This window comes from Micropterus dolomieu, linkage group LG09 (assembly GCF_021292245.1).
Source record: "Micropterus dolomieu isolate WLL.071019.BEF.003 ecotype Adirondacks linkage group LG09, ASM2129224v1, whole genome shotgun sequence".
Taxonomy (NCBI): Eukaryota; Metazoa; Chordata; class Actinopteri; order Centrarchiformes; family Centrarchidae; genus Micropterus; species Micropterus dolomieu.
In genome coordinates this window covers 15,069,558-15,088,713 of record NC_060158.1, presented here as the reverse complement: position 1 = coordinate 15,088,713, position 19,156 = coordinate 15,069,558, and the positions used below count along the sequence as shown (strand labels likewise).

Genomic DNA, 19,156 nt, shown 5'->3' with positions numbered 1-19,156 from the left:
ACAGCTAAATTAATTTAAACTATAACAATTCATACAACACTCAATCACTGAAGTCTACAGCTAATCTATATCAAAACATTAGCTGAAGCTGAAATGTGTCTCATAAGATTGACAAGAATAATGTTTAGGCATGATGCACAAACACCATCTGTCCACATCTGCTTGGGAAATTTCTTGTCAGAGTGAACAACCTACAGCATCTAACTGACAGCTTGTCTTCGTCTAAAAATAGTATGATACAAGAAACTCTGCTACATTTTATGTCTGTAGGCAACTGAGCAACTAGCGAGTTTAAACAAAACCTTAAGAAAACAAATAAAACAGTGCCTTCTTTTTATTTGCAGCTGCTGGTCTAGGAGAGCAAATAAATAATACATAATGATAAATAATAGATTGATTGGGTTTTATTTTAAAAGAAAGGGATGACTTGTACAAACACTGAACATCTTTTTAAAACAAAATCTGCAGTTATTTAAGTGACTCCTCTGCCTTCCAGGTCCAGACGTTGAGTCTTTCACCACAGAGATCAGTCTCCAGGTTCCCACCCAGGCTGAGCTACGCCATAAGCTTTCTTCCCTTTCGTCCACCTGCACCGACTCAGCCAGCCAGGACACAGAGGCGGGGGAGGAGGATGAAGAAGAGGAGGAGGAGGAGACTGAGCAAGGAGGAGGAGGTGGCGTTGGAGGATCAGGGGGAGGAGGAAGGCGAGCAAGGGCATCTGTGGTGGTGACAGTTGATGAAGAGGAGGTGCCCCCCGATACAGCTTTGGTAGACCATGAGGACCAGACCAGCAAAGACTGTGAGGAGAGCAGGCCGAAGGTTTGAGGAGAGATGGATTTAAACATATACATAAACAATATTGGCTTCCTTCTCAAATTCCTTTCATACTGAAGAAAGAACATATGAAAGAAAATAAATATGTTGCACTAACTGCCACATGGCCTTGCCTTAAAAGAACAGAGTTTTCAATTCTAATTAAATCCTGTAAAATATCTTTGAGTTCCCTTTAGCATAATAGCATTGAATGGTTTAACATGCACATAAATAGTTAGACATTAATTAGAGGATGCTCTAATATTCTCTTTCGGTGTTAGTGCATGCTGAGACCAGGAGAGGCCTGTTACTAATAAGTGATGGGGACATAGAGAAGCATACACTAAAATCATCCATGTGTCTCTCTGCAGTTCTTTGTTTTCACGCTCTGTGCTAACACTTAAGCATTCACTCTGCTGACAGACTGCAGCTGATGAGCATTAATGTGTGTTGAACGTTGGTGAAATCTTTGCAGGATAAAAATATATTTGTACCAAATACTTGCCAATTGTAAAAGGCTATCACCAGATCTGTCAGGTTTCTGACATTTTATGTTTAAATCACTAAAAGTAAGTCTTCTTTTTGTATGTATGTATCACGTGGGGGGGGGGGTCATCTCACTGACCTCTCGTGGTATCTAGCCATGGTTTTCTTTGCTCAGGTAGTGACTTTTGTGTTGAAAAATGACAATTATTTTAATGGCAACTTGTCTTTTCAGAAATCCTTCCTGGTTAAGCTTAATAATTCACATACCTCTCTGTCAACAGTTGTCACAGGAATTTTGCTTTGATATCTCAAATGCTGGGCATATACATCCTAGCACAAACCTTTTAAAAAAGCAAATGCTAAATTCTTAGCACAGAGCACTTGACAAATGATCTACAAGAGGCACATGGATGAATTTTCATGTCTTTATAGATAAGCTGAGCCCCAAAAGCTAGTTGTATTTCTTTAACTAGTTTATAAGCTAGATTCTGCAATATTTTATGCGTAAACAACCAATTAGAAAATACTTTTGTGCCAAACATGACATAATAACTGGCAGTCACCTGGAAGTGGGTTATATACTGCAAAGCTGACAGACTTGTGGAGTTCAGGTACCAGGGTATCAATGATTTAACACACACAAATACACACATTAAGGAGATTTACCCATTGCCATTCCTTTAATCAATACTACTTGGGTGAACTTCTCCTTTTGAACGAGGACCAAATCCCTGTTTGGACTGTGCGCTATGCGCTGGACGACACCCAGAAGGTTTAAATGTATCCAGATTTTTTTGTACAGAAATGTTGACATTTGTGCAATGTGACAGCATTAATCCTTCCTTTCTTTTCCCCTGCCTACAATTTCTGACTTGTTGGTAATAAATGTTTCTCCCCTAGTATTGTTTAATTTCCATCTAAGCATTTCAGGAACAAGTTAAAGAATGAAATGTGAGCAGGATTCAGGGTTTGAACATGTTAACAGCCCCTGTGTGCTCACTACTTGATTTACAGTCCTGCCTGAGCTCTTTACAAATGGAAAGCTGACACGGTGAGGGAATGGATAGATTTATAGTGTGTTCTGTAGAAGAGGGACAGGGCTTTGAAATACAGGGGTTGTCTCTTGGGAAGGGATATTTTACCTTGCATCTATTCATTATTACAGTGAAATGTTTTTCAACTGAAAAATAAGGAAGAGCAATACTAGTTATGCTGAGAGTGAATGACATCTGAAGGCTGAGAGTGGATGTGTTCACTGGGAATAGTAAATAGCTGGTGTCGATGCGTGACAGTCACTCCAGTGCACTTTAATTAAGGTTATCAAACTACAGGACCCTCCAACTGTACAATGTGTGGCATGTGAATAGAGTGATGAGCTCAGTGTTGAATGAACATAAGAGCACTTCTAATATATCCCACACCTGTTGCTGTGTACTATGGAATTTGATGTCATGGTACGGCCTTTGTATTTGTATTGTAGTGAACCAAATTACATCAAACTTCTGTTTTATTTTTCCTCACTTAACTCTAGTGTATCTAGCAATGCAGAGAGTTTGGGAAGTACAGATGCCACTGGTTGCACCACACCCTAGTACAATGAAGGTGCTTGGACATTTGTTTCTGGTGCTCATAGCATTAAAAAAAAAAAAAGGAGATTTAACAGTAATGGTTCTTTCCAAAAACAACATAATTCCTCAACAACCCACAGGCCTCACTGTCAACAGTTTTAGCTGGAACAATGTTCTACCAAATAAGTAGTTCCAGCAAAGGTTATATACTGTCTGGATACACTGCATGGCTAAATTAGGGCTGCAGCTAAGCTTTTATTTTTATTGTTGATTAAATCAGTCAGTTAATTAGTCTCTGATAGAGGTTTTCAAAGTGGGAGGCGGGCCTCCCCAGGGGGGCTCCAAACAGTTTCGGGGGTACCTCAGTCAATGGGAGTGAAAATACTACATTAGTTATCAGGACATGACATAGAATACCTTTTAATGTGGAAGTTGGTTAAAGGGAGATAGTCCAGAGATGCAGTATTTTTAGGGAAGTTTATCTTTCCCAGAGTCATAAACTAATAACTGCCTTAAGACAGACCTTTATGTATTTGGTTTAGTCTGTAGTTATGTCAACAAGCAATATTAGGCTCAATTGTTGAGTGTCTATGGGATATCAAATTATATAATCGCGATACCGTGAGCATCCAGGAAATGAGTGAAACTTTGCAAGTAAACTAAGTGGGGGTGAGGGGCCTTTTTCCAAGCTTTGTCTGAGGGGAGGCCCAGTCTGACTCTGAAAACCCATGGTCTATACTATGCAAAAACATTAAAAACAAGTCCATCACAAGTTCCCATAGCCGAAGGTGATTTTTTTTTTTTTAGATGGAACCATCAAATCTAGGCATTTTTGCTGTAAAATGACAAGAGTAATCACGTATCAAAAGAATTGCTGATTAACTTTCTGTCAAGCGACTCATCGATTTAATTTAACCAATCATTTCAGCTCTTGGACAGATACCGCTAGAGGTACAGGGGGAAATTATTTTGTAAACTGGCTGAAACGGCCCGTTAATGTTAGCAGATGCAACCAGATACCAGCTTGAAATCTAAATTATGATGCTGTTAAAATCGTTCCTTCTTGCAGTCATGTCAAAATTCGGCACAAAAAGAGACACAAGCAGATTGGAAAGAAATGACAGTGAATTGTCTGTAAGTTTTTATTAAACCTTAAGTACAAACTGCAAAAGTAAAAAACTGTCAATATAACCAACATGAGACTCTCTTTCCGAGTGGAGGGAAAGGCCGAGATACGGCACTAATAAATTAAGTCACCAGAGACCCCACCGTGAGCAAGTAGTTTATACTGTAGAAAATGGAAGAAACAAACAGACAGAACTGAAAAACAAACAAAAAATCCCATCTGAATAAAATATATTGTAAGGCCATAAAAACTTGACAACCACTTTATTATGTTGAAAACACCCGACTTGGTATTTCATTAAATAGTCCTAAAACAGTTCAGTCTTCTGCGAGGGACGACAACCAACAAACTGGATTATAGGATTTTTCCTTGACAGTCACCACTGGCAAGCTCAGTGCAACATGAGTAGCTACTACATTTTTGTTGAATTTTCAGTAATGAAAATGTAAAAACCCACTTTTTTATGAACATCTCTTTTTTTCCCTTTTCTTTAAAAAAGTAAAGCTAAACAAACAAAACTAGGTTGGGGGGGCAGTCGTTGGCTACTCAATATCTTCTTTCTTAGTGATATAAGCAGCACTTAAAATTTTTTATACACGTTTACCAGAGCAACCCTGTAAGCGTCAAACTCACATGGATGAAGAAAGGGAAATGTAAGGCTTTTTCTTCATCAACCACTCTCCTCTGGAACTTTTTCTCTCTTCCTTCTTTTCTTTCTTCCTTAACCCCAGAAAAAGGCTCAAGTATTTAAAGAAATTTACAGGATTATGTACAAAAAAAAGTTGATGTTTTGTTTGTGTTGGACTTTTTCCTCTCTCTAAAAATCACTCATATCTGGAAAAGGGAAAAAAAATGCAAAAGCCAAAAAAAACAAGACAGTTTTAAAAAAAAAAACAAAAAAACCTCAGATTTCATATTTCACATTTTACACTCTTTGACTAGTGGCTCTACTTGAGATAACACATCAGATCAACAAAAGTAAAAAACACAAAATAATTATAATAATATAATATAATAATTAATGTTTACTGGTACAGATGAAACAAGAGGACTGGAAGAATGGAATGTTAACACGATTGCACATCTAGAACCAGAAAAGCCTGAAAGCCTTTCTGCCCTGTGGGGTGGGGGTGAGCTAGCTGTTAGCTGATAGCAGACGCTAACCCCCAGATTTTTAATTTGTGTTGTTATACAGTAATTATAACCAACAGCACCAATAAAATGGATCTCCTCGCTAAGTATCAGGCACCATTTTCACTTGCTCGCGAAGGAAGGATCCCTCCATACTACCAGGAAGTCAGGTGAGCGGTGACCTTCACAGGTCAAGCAGCTGTAGCTCTGCCCCCTCTCACATCCACCAACGAACAGAAACACCCACAATGACAAAAAAAAAAATACACAGAAGACTTCTTGCAAAAAAACCTAGCAAAAAACAAAGCTAAAATTCAAAACAGAACTTTAAAAAAAAAAAAAAAACATAGCCAACCAACAATAAACCAACATAGTCTGTCTTTCAAGTTTTTACCTCGCGCCACCAACCCCTCCCCCCTTTTTCTTTTAAAAACCAATGCAGGAGCTGCATCAAGAAAGAATAAAATCAATTAAAAAAAGGACTCCTCTTCCTCAAAACAAGGACAGAGAGAAACTTTGGGTAACTACTTACTTGATGTCATTTTCATTTCAGAAAACTGGGGAGGACAAAAAAGGCCGCCTTTTCATTTGTCCCATGTTCACACAGTTGAGTGACACATGATGAGAAGGGATGGGGGGTTCAGTCTCAGGGCCGAGATGAGGGCGGGAAAGAGTGATGCAAGGAGAAGGTAACAAATGTAACCCATTTCAGTTAAGGGAGGATGGTGGTGGAGGTAAAAGGGTATAACAGGGTCCATCAAGTCTTCTTGTGAACGTTACACTTAATGCTTGTAATGTTGTAAAGGGCGACTTAAGGAGGGACGGGGGATTCTAAAATCATCCAGAACAAAAACAAATTCTTCTTTCACACTAGTGCAAAAAAGACATCTTGCTTTTCTTTTTTTTTCTTTTCTTTTTTATAAACAAGACTGTCATACTAAGGGGGGAGGTGAATATTTTTGGAGGGGGTTGGGGTCAGGTGAGGGGAATTTCAAAGCTCAAAAACAATCAATCTTAAATATTAGGTGTTGGAGGAGGGATTGATAGTGATCCTGCTTTATGTGAGGGAAAAAAAAAAAGAAAAACAAAAACAAACAAAACACAGGAGTTTGGGAGGGTCAGAGCAGGATGTGGGAACAGCGCACCGGGTGGCGATGTCGAGGCGCCCCCTCAGGACACAGCAGCGGCCTTGGGTATGTGGCTGGAGGACAGGCGTGCCAAGGACACCTCCACGGTGGCGCGCTTTCTGGGGCCTCGCTTCGCCGGTGATGCTTTGGCTGGGCTTAACCCGTGGCAGGGGTCCCCTACTCCATTGATGACGACAGCACCACCGCCGCCTCCATTCTTTAACATGGCCCGGCCACACACCTGGTTCACCAAACTGTTGATTTGCTCCTGATTAGAAGGCCAGAAAAAAAGATTAAAACCTGAATCATTTAACAATGAACATTTTAGATTTATTTTACAATATACTTCTCTAACTTAATTTTGTTCATCTATAATTTATTCAGACACAGTAGGAATTACAGTATTCACACAAGAAAATAGAGCACATGAACACAGACATGCTGAACAATCTAAGTGTAAACAGTGTAAACCTAGCTTATGTCTCCCCCATCTGGACAGACAGAGAACTGAATCACAGCAACAATCAAACGGGCAGCTCACCTCATCATATCGATACATCATCTTAAGGCCTCTGCAGGACTTGTGCTTCTCCACATAGCGCAGGGCACACTCCAGACAGAAGACCACATTGTCAGTCTCCTGAACCACCTGCACAGACAGAAACCGAGACAGAGACATTACTGTAGAAACCAGACACTCAACTCAAGACTTCTCTTATTACTGAGATGTTGGGAAACCTGATAAATCATTTAAATGTCTCCACTCGGTCTGTATTATTTTTTTATATATATATATATATATACACACACACACACACACACACACACACACATATACATACATACACACACACACACACACACACACACACACACACCTCTCTCAATATATATAGCGCTTTCTTGAAGGACATCCTTGATTGAGAAGCTAGCACTATAGCATTTTGGAATTTAAGTCCGTATATCTTATTGTGTTAAACTCCTGCTCTCACCATGGACAGGTAGCAGAGATGCTGACAGATCTGGCAGCGTCTCTCAGAGGACTCCAGTGCCAGCCATTTCCCGCGGGGCTTTTTGCGTCCCTCACCGGGCCCCAGGCTGCTGTCATGGGTGCCGTAGCGAGCAGAGGAGAGCAAACCTGCCTTGTAAAGTTCCTGCCGTTGGCGCATCTCTATGTTCCTATTGGACAAGAAAGATGCTCACTAAGTTGGATGTTAGGGGAGAAGAATATTTTTTAAGGTCAAATAAATAGAAGATTCAGTACCCTTAATGCAACATTTGACTGATTCATTAAATAGTGGAAATGACAGTTTGATCATTTTAAAATTTTCACTTGCATATAAAATTCTACCTTTTAGAATAGTAACCGCATATGTAGCGTATGTGTATGTTTGAAGACGAGTATGTGCGCATTTAGGACCCCTGCTCCATCCTACCTGAGGTCTTTGAGTAGGGCAGAGATGGTGGTGAGGAGAAGGCCATTATCCCTCTTGGATTCAGCTGTAGCAATCTGGTACAGTAGCTTCTCCATGGAGAAGGGTTTGGCTATGCGACGACATTTCAGGTCCTGCACACAAATTCAGAATCTCATTGAATCAGTAGCAGACTGTTGATGTGTTCTGTGGTGTACATTTTTATGTCTCAAAATAAAAGACACCACTCCCCCCCCCTTGGTAATTTATTCAACCTGTTTTGTTTCCTTTTTTTCCCCCCCAGAGGTTTACACACATTCAAATACAGATATTTTAACTAGGTAAAGTGAGAGTAAAGCAAGTAGATTGGTAAGCTCCAACAATGTTGATAATGTTGTTGATAACCATTTGCAGTGTAACCACAGACTCTGTACACTCAGATAAATATTTTGTAAGTACAAATTGTCTACCATTTGGAAGAAAATGTTTCAGGCAGTGCACCAAATACAGTACATTGTATAAATGTCAAATTACCCTTGAGAGCAATCTTTGCTGTGGCTATGAATACGATGGTATTGCTGAAGGTATACGTACTTCGATCACTATAATGTCCATAATGACAGTAAGGAACATTTTCTTCTCTTTTACTGCCTTAATGAGGTCCAACGGCTTCCTCATGATGACAGAAAAAATCTAAATACACTCCCCCAGGAGACTTACAGCTGCAATTACCCCTTAAAGTTCAGCACACTGGCTGATTAGAGAATCAAGCTCTAGGTTCTAAGTTCATTTATTCATTTCAGTTTCAATCAACTTTACATAAATCAGAGCTTTAACTGCCACTGTCCACAGGGGGCCAGTGTTGTGAGGTATTACAAACCAGGAGTGAAACAAAATAACATATCTGTAATACACATAACACAGGCAAAATATTAATTCCAGAGACATTTTGATTCTATATTTCAAATTTAAAGAAAACATGTTGCCCTTATTGCACATTTTGTTTTCCCATATACAGTATGTGCCATTTAGTCATTTAACATGGCCCTTGTACTGATATGCCGCCCCAGATTCAGGATCATATGCTGACCTTTGCAGCTTGGTAACCCAGGTTCATCCAGTGGGGTGTAGCAAAATGCACTGTCTCTGACACGCTGTAGCCACAGCACACTTTAGAGACAAAGGCTCCGGGAAAGCACACCACAAACTGGCCGCTCCTCTGGACCGTGCGGTGAACCTTGATGCCTTCACGGCACAGCACCTCTGGAGAGATCTGGAAGTTCAAAGAGGAGTAAAGGAGAGAAAGAAAAAAGTGTTACATTTCTGAAACTGTATCTTTTCAGTAATGAAGTGCCTTTAGAAAGTACTATGACTGATGAAAGACTGCAAAGGTTTCTAACGTGATTATTGCATGACAGGGCAAAATATTTCAGTTCGCATCGACACAAAACACTGACCATGATGTTCTTCTCCAACATTTCCAGTCCCGGGGTGCCATTGGCCTGAAGCAGTGTATGGACCACCTTGTCCATCTTAGCCTTCTCCTCAGCAGGGACAGAATACCTGTGGGAGAAACACACCGAGACAGAGACATACTAAATATTCCTTCAGGAAAAGGATCAGTTGACTTTACCTCACTTTCAGAGAACTGTGTACAGAGGGGAGACTTTTCCCCAACGGGTTTCCTTGCTACTTTTACATATGTTTAAAAATTTACAGTATTAGAATTTGGTGTTCAGTGGGATTGGGTACACAATACACCAGGAACAATGAGGAGAAGTGCCCAGTGCATACTTACCAAATGCAATCAGCACCAGTGTGTAAGTAATCAATATATGGAAGGCGATTTTGGTCTCGAGACCAGCATGAGGTAGAAAAGACCATGCCAATGTTAAGCCAGGGAATGGTCACCCCTGGGGAGACAGAGGGGTTTAAAGAGAGAGCATAGGTTATTATTTACTGCAAATTACTCAAACAATAGCACAGAATTTGTAGAGATGCAGCAAAAAAGTAATTTACTCCCTATATATGACATGGGAGCATTATGCAACTTTGTCTTGCGCAGAGTATGCTATTGAGCAGCTACAGCCTTTATGCGGTGTACAGAACTGTCTTTACATTCCCTTACCAGGCACAGCACCCAGATGCCTCAGAATGGATCCAGAATTATTGGGGAGGACAGTGAGGTTCCATCCATGTCTGAGGAAAGAATAAGAGAAAATGATCATTTGTGCATTTTTTTCCAAGGTTACCTAAAGAATACCTTGGTAAGATTGCTCAAGGGCGCCTCCATGGTCACTTTCGAGGAAGCGGGCAGTGTTACTCTTTAGGTTTCTCAGCACCGATTCACCATCTGAGATTCATATAGTCTTGCAACACGGGCAGAATACCCTGTCCAAACTTTCAATTGAGTAAGGTCTGAGTAAAGGTCCGTAAGTGTTACTTACTTTGAAAATGGCTCTGACTTTCCTGTGGGGAAACCACTGCCATGTGTACTGGTGTCCACCTTCCCACAATGCACCGTCACATGGGTATCTCTCTGCTCCACAATCCTCCAGTACTCTTGCTGCAAGGAAAGGAAGAAAGGCCGATCAGTGGAAGAATGCATGAAGCGGGGTGCAGGTTTCAGGTGTGCCTCAGTCAATTATGTCAACTAACTGAACAGGTGCTGCTAGCGGAGGTCTTTGAGAAACTCCTGTTTGAATGATTTTCTTATAGTTAAACATTTGTTCAATGCTTTGAACTGGCAGCTTAACTGGCAGCAACTAAATGTTTCATAAAAAAAAAAAACTTTTGTATACAATACCGTTAACATTGAATACAAGTAGTTTAATCAAGATGTTAGCATGCTAACCTCAACTTCAGCAGCTCCTGGTTCCTTGTTAAAGCACATGGTCATGGTGTTCCGGGCTATCCTGAAGAAGTTAGTCAAAGACACAGATTTCCCCTGAAACAAAGAGGCATTAAAACATGAGTCACAGCATGCTAAAGGGGTCTGAGGAAAAAAAAAAAATAGCCAGACTCACACCATATATTCATGGTCTTTGGTCATGTGAGAAAAAACAAGTGTGAATAAACCACGAGCAAAGAAAATACTGCTGGATGTCAATGAACTGCAAGCTCTCCTCTTTCCCACCATATGTTTGTATGAGTCAAAACGTCATCAGGAAAGCATTATGTTTAAAAGAATGCATGTACTGTATGTGCATGGACAAATGTATCAACTGTACATGTCTCTGTAAGGCTGTGCCTTGGTGCTTCACCTACAAGTCCCAGATAAATTCCCCTGGACTTGACCCAGTCTCCCATGGACACTCCTTCTACAGAGAAGCTTTGAAGGTTACCATAAATCTGCCGGCCCCGGGCCTAGAGATGTACAGACCCTGCTGAAAGATGACCTTGCGGATTCTTTATCCTCACTGTGACAGTTTGTCTTTGTCTTTTCCCTTCTTAGGTGTCTAGATGCTTTCAAAAAGTAACTGGCCTTATTGCAACCTATTTTATTACAATAGCTACAGAGCTGTGAAATAATGCAGTTGAATAACACAGTACAGTAGTGACCTAGTAAGCGCTGACAAGACTACGTTTGGGGCGAGTCAGTAGCAGCACTTATCCAAGCCTTTCCTGGTGTAATTAGAGTTAATTATACCCCTGACATGCACTTTGTTCTCTTGATAGAAAAAGTGAAATATAACCTTCTCTTGGGGGCCGCTCGTGATGAAAAATGCATACAAATCTGAGCTGTGGAGAAAAGTGATGGGTCATATTTAGACAAGTCTGTCCTATCAGGATGGTGACAGCCATTCACATGCCACCACGCTGAATAGTACTTCTATAATTCAGAGGTCTTTGGATTGTACTGGGTCAAGTCTCTTGACAATATCTCAGTTCTTCAGAGGGAGGTCATATGGAGGGATTTAGTTACCAAAGGAACAGGGAGGGAAAAATATCAAATGCAATCCACATTGAGGATTACGCACGGTGAGAGTGAGTGTGAGAGAGACACACAAATTTAAGTTATCTTAATTACAGAAATAATTACTGTTTCACCGTATCAAGATGCCAAACATGTGCGCACACACAAGCTCTTTGAAAATAAATATTTCAATAACAACAACAACAATGTGTTTGCACATGTGTATTTCTACACACAAAAAAACCTGCTACCCTTTGCATTGATGTACATGTTTAGGTGTGTGTATGGGGTGGGGGCTTGGCAAAGGTATTGGCAAGAGGACAAGGCACGATAGAGAAAGACGGTCGGCGAGAGGACCAAAGATTTGGGGAAATAGCTTAGAGCAAGGGCATGGTCTGAAGGAGAGAAGCCATGCAGAAAGGGTTGGATTAAAGGAGCGGAGAGAGCTCGAGAAGGCGGGGGGGCGGCGAGGGGGGGCAGGCGTGAGGGGACGGGCTGCTTTGGGGGCTGCCTTCTCTCTGACCTACATTTCAGCCAGCCAGAATCAACACAGCTGCCAGCAGGCTGGGGAGGTGGGGATACATCCAATGTGTGTGAGTGCACACCAACAAGCAAGACTACTGACCACCTTACCACACACACACACACACACACACCTGCACAGAAATCTTTAACAAAACCACAGGACATGCAAGGTACAAAAAACCCTGTCCCTCACTCACACACCCAAAAAACAGGCCTTGACAATACATGACACATTCACATGTACTGCTGCATGTAAGCAGGTGTGCAAACCTCTTATGTTTGCTTTTATGAACCACAAACTCAGTTAACAGCATGATAATGTTAACAAGAACAGTGATTAAGAATTTCAAAAGGCATTAACACCTTTGCAGTTCACACCACAGTAACAGCCTCCCTATAAGACAAACCCAGTCATAGAATGTTGTGACAATTTATAGCACAGCTTAGCTCCTTCTGAAGATAGGGTGCATATTTTGTCACTTAAGAACTGGCACAGTGATATCGAAACACTCAAATGTTAGTGGTGATACTATGAAAGGCGTAGGTTGTTTACACCTCATGTGTGACATTAGTCTTGATTCAGACAGTAGTGAGATGGCAGACACCTGGCTGAGCAATAATGTGGCCTTTGAAGACTGCTCAGTCACTGATAACGAGCTACAAAAGGTCTGACATTTACCATCTCAACAATGCGTATACCATTTTTGATTTTAGTTCAGGCATGCCATTTAACAGTGTGGACTTTAGGACGCCAACATGCTAATAAACAATATCAAACAATCTATAACAGTTGGCTCATTCATTATATATCTATCTATCTATCCATCTATCTCTATATCTATCTATATCTATATATATATCTCTCTCGGAACTTAAAAGCTTCTTCTATTTTAAATAAAGTTAGATGCAGGAGATTTGTTAGGTGTCTCTGTGTTGAGTAAAGACGGGTAGGCCAATAAGGAGGTGACATCCAGAAAGGTTTCTATGCCTTAGCGCTAAGTGCTTATACAAAAGATGTAATGAACAACTTACCCAGAAACAGTTAACAGTTGTTAACAGCACTTAATAACAACCAAAAGAAACATTTCTGTGCTTCTTATATCTATGCTTCAAATATCTGGTATAAAACATAAACAGCTAATGTCTTCTTCATCCTCACCTTGTTAATACATTTGTGCTGGTCACTGAGAACGCCCCTGTCCTCCTCCTCCTCCTCCTCCTGCTGCTGCTGCTGCTGCTCCTGCTGCTCTTCTCCATGCTGCCTGTCCTCTTTGCCTTGTTTTTCCTGAGTGAAGAGCCGGCGTCGGCCCGCTTTGACCTGAGCCTCCAGCTCTTTCAGACGGTGATACACTCCATTGGTGCGGTGATGCCCTGTCGCCCCTCCCACTATCCCACCTACTAGCCCGTTCTTGGGCTCATAGCGTGGCAGCACCAGTGCACTAGGTGCTGAGGAGTCCGAAAGACCCTCCAGAGGGCCCCGGCGCGACTCCAGGTTCTTTTTCTCATGCAGCACTTCGGCCTGCAGTCTGAGGCGCTCCTCGGCGCTGAGCGAGTCATAAGATAGGATGTACTGGAGGTACGCCTCCTGCAGCTTGGCCAGCCGGTCCTGCGCAGACTTAGGGATGCGCAGGAGGTCGGCCAGCTTGGTCCACTTCTTCAGGTCCATCACCTGCTGCATGCCGCCCATGTCATTGATGAGCTGGAAAAAACGTGACAGGTCCACTTCACAGCCACCTGCGTGGAGCAGAAGGACAAAGAGAAGGTTAATTGAGAGAAAAAGAATGGCTTGGTTGTTGTTGCTGCTATTTCAATAACAGAAATTGTGGCCCACCCAATAATGCGGTGTGTACACAGGGAAGTTGCCCATTTTCACTTGTTTAAACTCAGGTTTTGAAAAAAACAACACAGAAATCAAATCAAAAAGACTATCATCTTGGAGCATCTGCTCCTTTGGCTAAACATGCCGTTCCGTCAAGCCCATTTCATTTTATTTGAAACAGCAAATTGAGCTATCACCTTTCAAAATGATCTGAACCATCATTGTGCCAAACAGAGACACACATTCTGTTAATGTAGAACTGATCTGCTGGGCACAGTAAAGGAAGTCATTTGGAACCAGGGCATCCTGGCTGGCTGAAGGCATTCCACTGTGGCTCACTGGCTGCCAGGTCTCTCTGGCTAACAGCCGCATACCAACTGTACTCACACTGGGCTAATCTGAATACAGCTGTATACAAAAGCAACAGCGCATGTGCAACACAAACCAGTACAAGTCTAATATGTGCAAGTCTGTACTGCACTGTATTGTAATGCACATACAGAAAAGTCTAAAAGCTAATAAAACATTTATGTCATTGTGAAAAATGGAAGGTGACGGGACAATCTGGGGAAATGCGGATTTTCATGGTCAGTCAGGCCCCTTACCAAGTTGTTCCACATTGTGATTGTCACTAGTAAACGAGAAGACAAAATCCAGCAGAATGCAACTCAAGCTTTCAGAGCACCACTGATACCAAAGGAAACGCTTACTAGCTGATTTTATCATGGCTTCATACAAAAACAGTTAAAAAACTGCAGGATAATGAGACGGTAAACAGCAGCTTTCTTGTACATTTCATACATTATCGTCCTTTGATGTACTGTATCTAGTTCATCACTTTCTTCTCTTTACATTCAATAAAAGCTGGAGAAACAACCAGAGACGGGGCTGAGAGAAGGCCTCAGTTTGGAATGGGGTGTCTGGGTTTAAATTGTGTACATTCACATATACATGTGCGTTTGTCTCACTTACCAATGACAGGTGGCTCATCCATGGTAATGCCCTGAGATTTGAGGTGCTTGCGGATGCAGGCCAGCCGCTGCACGTTGGGGCCCCAGCGACGGCCCAGCATGTGGACCCTCTGCACCTGTGTAACAAACCGCATCTCCTCGCTCAGCTTGCACTCTGGCCGCCAGTCTGGGGGCGGGACCACGCGGCACATGCCAGCCTCCTCAGCCTGTTCCCTCACCGCATCCAAGTATACCAGGGGGTCCTGGAACTCCCTTGGCACTGGCCGAAAGACAGGGACTTCACCTAGTGCTGCCCAGCCCTCTGGCCTGCTCCGCTGGCGCTCCCACTCCTTCTCCTGCTCACGTTCCTTCTGGCGTGCCATCTCTTTCTCATACTCCCACTCCTTGTCACGGTCAGTGGTCCGCAATGCTGCTGGTTTGAGCTGTCCGGGGTTGTTGGTGGAAGTAAGCAGAGAGGAGGTCATGGAGGAGGACACAGAGGTTTGTTGGGGGTCTGAGGTAGTGCTGGCACGACTGGGGTTCTGTGGATGATTCTGGCCTGATGATGGGGAGGAAGAGGAGGAGCTCCGACCATGAGACCTGCTCTGCTGCTGCTGTGCTTGTCGAATCAACATCAGCTTGCCAGCCGATGCCCGCTTGGGTCGCTGGTTCACCGGCTCTGCATTGGCTGCTGGTGTAGGAGGCGGGGTTTGTTGAGGAGGGGAAGTAGGACGTGGGGTAACAGGTGGAGTTTGTCTAGGAGAAGGGGCTGTTTCTGATTCATGTCCATTAGAAACTGGAGTGGTAGGGGTGATGGTTTGCGGGGCAGCTTTCTCTTGATTGGCCACTTTCTTGCTGCTGCTGCGTGTCTCCAGAGGCGTGGGTTGAAGCTTGGCCTTCTTGGCCTCAGTGCCAGTGGTTTTGGCTTTCTGCTCCACAACTCCTGTACCCACTGAGTTGAGCACCACCTCCAGACGCCGCTTGGAGTTACGCAGTCCCTCTCGACCTGGGCACTCCCCCTGGCCTTGCTGGAACTGTCTGTCCTTGGCCAAGGTGTTGTGCCGCTGCCCATTTAACCTGCCGTTGAGGCGGGCGCCGGCAGCCACATTGTGCAGCCCATTGGATAGTAGCACCTGTTTGCGGGTTTTTGCATTGCTGTGGTGGGCTGGTGCCGCTGCTTTTCCTGAGTTGGCCAGCCCATTGCTGGCTGCTAGCTGGCTGTGCTGATTGTGATTGTTCGCTGACGATGGTGCCGAGGCGGCGCTGTTGTGTTTGTTGCTGCTGCTGAGTTTGGTTTTCTTGCCCAGTTCTTTCTGTTTGGCTTTGGTGTAGGTGACGTGGCCCTTGGACACGGTAGCTGTGTACTTCTTCACAGTTTTGGACGGCAGTCGGAAATCGCGGCTCTTTTTGGCACTACTGATAGCTTGTGCCGAGCCCGCCCGCGTCAGCCCATTCACTTTAGAGACCTGAGATCAACAGAAAAAGGAGATGAAAAGGACATGGTGCACATTAGATGAATAGGATAACAAATCTTATAATAATGCTGTGCATAAATCATGTAAATTAAGTAATATATCTCTTGGAAAACTTTGATGGGGTGGTTATGTTTATAAGCTATGTTATGTTAGGTTATGTTAAGCTTAAATCTCAGTAAGAATCCCATTTGATCAGATCTCTAAATGTTGTACACATGCATGTGAAAGTTAAAAATACTACTGCGTCAAAGATAGCAAAAATGCAGGAAAAAAAAAAGAACCCACACACGGATAAGATTCTATAATCAGAAAGCACGACAAGACACATGCAGGGGCGTGGGCACATCCACACTCCACAATGAAGAGACCAGACATTCAGATGCTAGCACTGCAGTAAAACATTTGGCTGGTCAGACCAAAGCTATTTGTGGAAACCTACACTATTCATTAGAGAACTAATCAAGTGTCTTGATTACTATACTTTCAAATACAGTGCACTTTTGTAAACTGCAGCTCAAACTGCTGTCAACACAAAGGCTGAGATTTGGAAAAGGATATGTGCAAACCAAAACCACTACATCCCGAGATAAACAACAGTTTAGAAGGGGTAGGGAAAAAAAAGAGATGGTAGACACGAGAGGGGGAGCACGGATGGCTCCATGGTTTCTGCTAGCAGATGGCTGGACAGTATGAGGTAGTAGTCATTGGGTTGGAATAAAAGCCCATCCAGGCACATAAAAACAGCCATTTATTTTCTATGGGTTTCCTTAAATGCTATAATTCAATTTTTGCGTTATGAATAAAGGTCCTGCATGTGTGTTTGTGCATATGTGAGACAGAGAAAAGGAGTGAGTGTGTATGTCCACATGGGTTAGTGAAGTCTTTGAGGCCCCCAGCTGTAGATCAGAGGTTTGGTACTGTGGTGTCTGGTTCCATGGCTGGCTCACTGGCTACAGCTGTGGGAAGAAGCATGGTCACCCTCTCCCTTTGTACAGAGAGCTTTACAGCTGGGCCAGTACATGTTAAAATCCATTGTGTAAAATTAAATTGCGTATAGCACTCTGAAAGACCTACACAATCACTCTTTCACTCCATTACTTCATTCCCCACATTTCCTTTCTTCCACTTATATCTCCCCTGTATGCATTTCTAAGAATATCCACTTTTCTCTCTTCCTCTCCCTCCTCGTCTGTGTTTTCATGGCCCACTTTCAGTGCTGCCAGGAGTTTCTCATTCCCCTTTTCCCCCTTCTCTCTCGGATTGGTGTGTATGTGAGTGTTTGAGTGAGCGAATGAGTGAGAGAGAGAGAAGCACACTATTCTTTGTTTTTGTTCTCAAATATCTATAAATGCAAATTTGTGTCTAACCCTACATTACATGCATTGTTTATTCATATTTCACTGCCAGACATCTACAGTATCTGTGTACGTCTCTCTGTCCAGACCAGCTGGAAGTGAACCACAGAAGAAAGAAAGGAGGAGGGATGGGAGAGATGAAGTTATCAATCACAGTCAGGGCACCACAGGAGGGAGGTGGCAGCCGGCCCATTGACAGGTTTGCCTTTGAAGGGCTCTCGTGTCACATGTGTGTGTGTGTGTGTGTGTGTGTGTGTGTGTGTGTGTGTGTGTGTGTGTGTGTGTGTGTGTGTGTGTGTGTGTGTGTGTGTGTGTGTGTGTGTGTGTGTGTGTGTGTGTGTATATATATACGCGCATGTATTGTATTGGGTTTGTCTCAGGTGGCGGGGGGCTGACACAAAGACCAGGCCATTAAAAGATAAGGGGGGACTGAAACTTAACCCTGCCTCCGTCAATCATTCCCCCAACACACACACACACACCCCACACACACACACACACTCCTCCTCACAATGGAAAAACACAGGGTGACAAGGCGAGAGGGAGGAAAGAAGGGGTGTTGAGAAGGAGTGAGGGAAAGGGATAAAGGAAGACTGGAAGAGAATTCAGAAACAATGTGAGTAGATGAAGGAAAGCTGCAAAGCAAGTGCTGCAACACTCACAAAAAAAGCTGTACAGTCTCATTGTGGCTTGTTATTTAACAATGAATTTACAATCTGACGCACAATCTCAGAAAGTTAAGACTTATTTGTATTGTTTAATTAGCCAAATCAATACAGATGTCAATGTGACAGTTTATTTTGTCATACACTAAATAGTAACTAAGTGCTAAAGCAGCAGTTGTCCAGATAGCTACTATATTTGTCCAGCCACAGTTTGCTGACAAAGCACTGAATCTGAGACACACACTGTCATGACTGCTTCCTGCCACAGGAGGGCTCAGCGGACCGACTCTCTTCAGGGGGGGTGCTTGGCAAGTGTCCCTCACTTTTCTCTCTTTAATTATTTGGTCTGGTGTAAAAGGAGGATGGCAATAGAGTGATGATGAGGGAAGAACATATGAGGCAGGAGCTAGTTTAGATACTTAGAAAGACTGAAATAAAGAAAGACCAAGAAAGAAAGCAATATTTTAAAAAGGACATGGAAGTTCACTACTGTTAACAACCACCGGCAGAGAGAATTTGAAAAGAAATGAGAAGGACTATGAACAGAACAAGAAAGACAATGAAGCCACAGGGGAAAAATAGAACACACACACACAGCCGGAGACTCTACTGGAGTGTTCAGTTGCACGTGAGCGGGGAAGGGGAGGGAGAAGGAGGTGGGTCTAGATGACATCATGTGTTGCTATAGCCCAGCTGAGGCCTGGCAGGAAGATTTTTAACAGGCAACATCTGCAGGAGCCAGCCCTGGGAAGAATAGGGGGGGGGGGGGGGGGGGGGGGGGAAAAAAA

General features: G+C 42.9%; 2 protein-coding genes across 2 annotated transcripts in view; one reads left to right on the top strand and one right to left on the bottom strand.

Moving 5' to 3' along the window:
• The window catches only part of dtnbp1b (dystrobrevin binding protein 1b), a 72,284-nt gene extending 70,086 nt beyond the window's left edge, over positions 1–2,198 (top strand). Inside the window, exon 8 of the mRNA XM_046057763.1 lies at positions 497–2,198. Coding sequence (XP_045913719.1) covers positions 497–825 — 329 coding nt within the window. The 3' untranslated portion in view covers positions 826–2,198. The remainder of the gene's footprint in view (positions 1–496) is intronic.
• A 1,776-nt stretch (positions 2,199–3,974) lies between these two features.
• jarid2b (jumonji, AT rich interactive domain 2b) overlaps positions 3,975–19,156 on the bottom strand; it is a 50,061-nt gene continuing 34,879 nt past the window's right edge. The window contains exons 7-18 of the mRNA XM_046059132.1: positions 14,896–16,339; positions 13,264–13,838; positions 10,518–10,610; positions 10,111–10,229; positions 9,792–9,862; positions 9,462–9,576; positions 9,121–9,226; positions 8,754–8,936; positions 7,688–7,818; positions 7,244–7,430; positions 6,793–6,900; positions 3,975–6,519 (exon numbers count right to left, since the gene is read on the bottom strand). Of these exons, the coding sequence (XP_045915088.1) occupies positions 6,295–6,519; positions 6,793–6,900; positions 7,244–7,430; positions 7,688–7,818; positions 8,754–8,936; positions 9,121–9,226; positions 9,462–9,576; positions 9,792–9,862; positions 10,111–10,229; positions 10,518–10,610; positions 13,264–13,838; positions 14,896–16,339 (3,357 nt within the window). The 3' untranslated portion in view covers positions 3,975–6,294. The remainder of the gene's footprint in view (positions 6,520–6,792; positions 6,901–7,243; positions 7,431–7,687; positions 7,819–8,753; positions 8,937–9,120; positions 9,227–9,461; positions 9,577–9,791; positions 9,863–10,110; positions 10,230–10,517; positions 10,611–13,263; positions 13,839–14,895; positions 16,340–19,156) is intronic.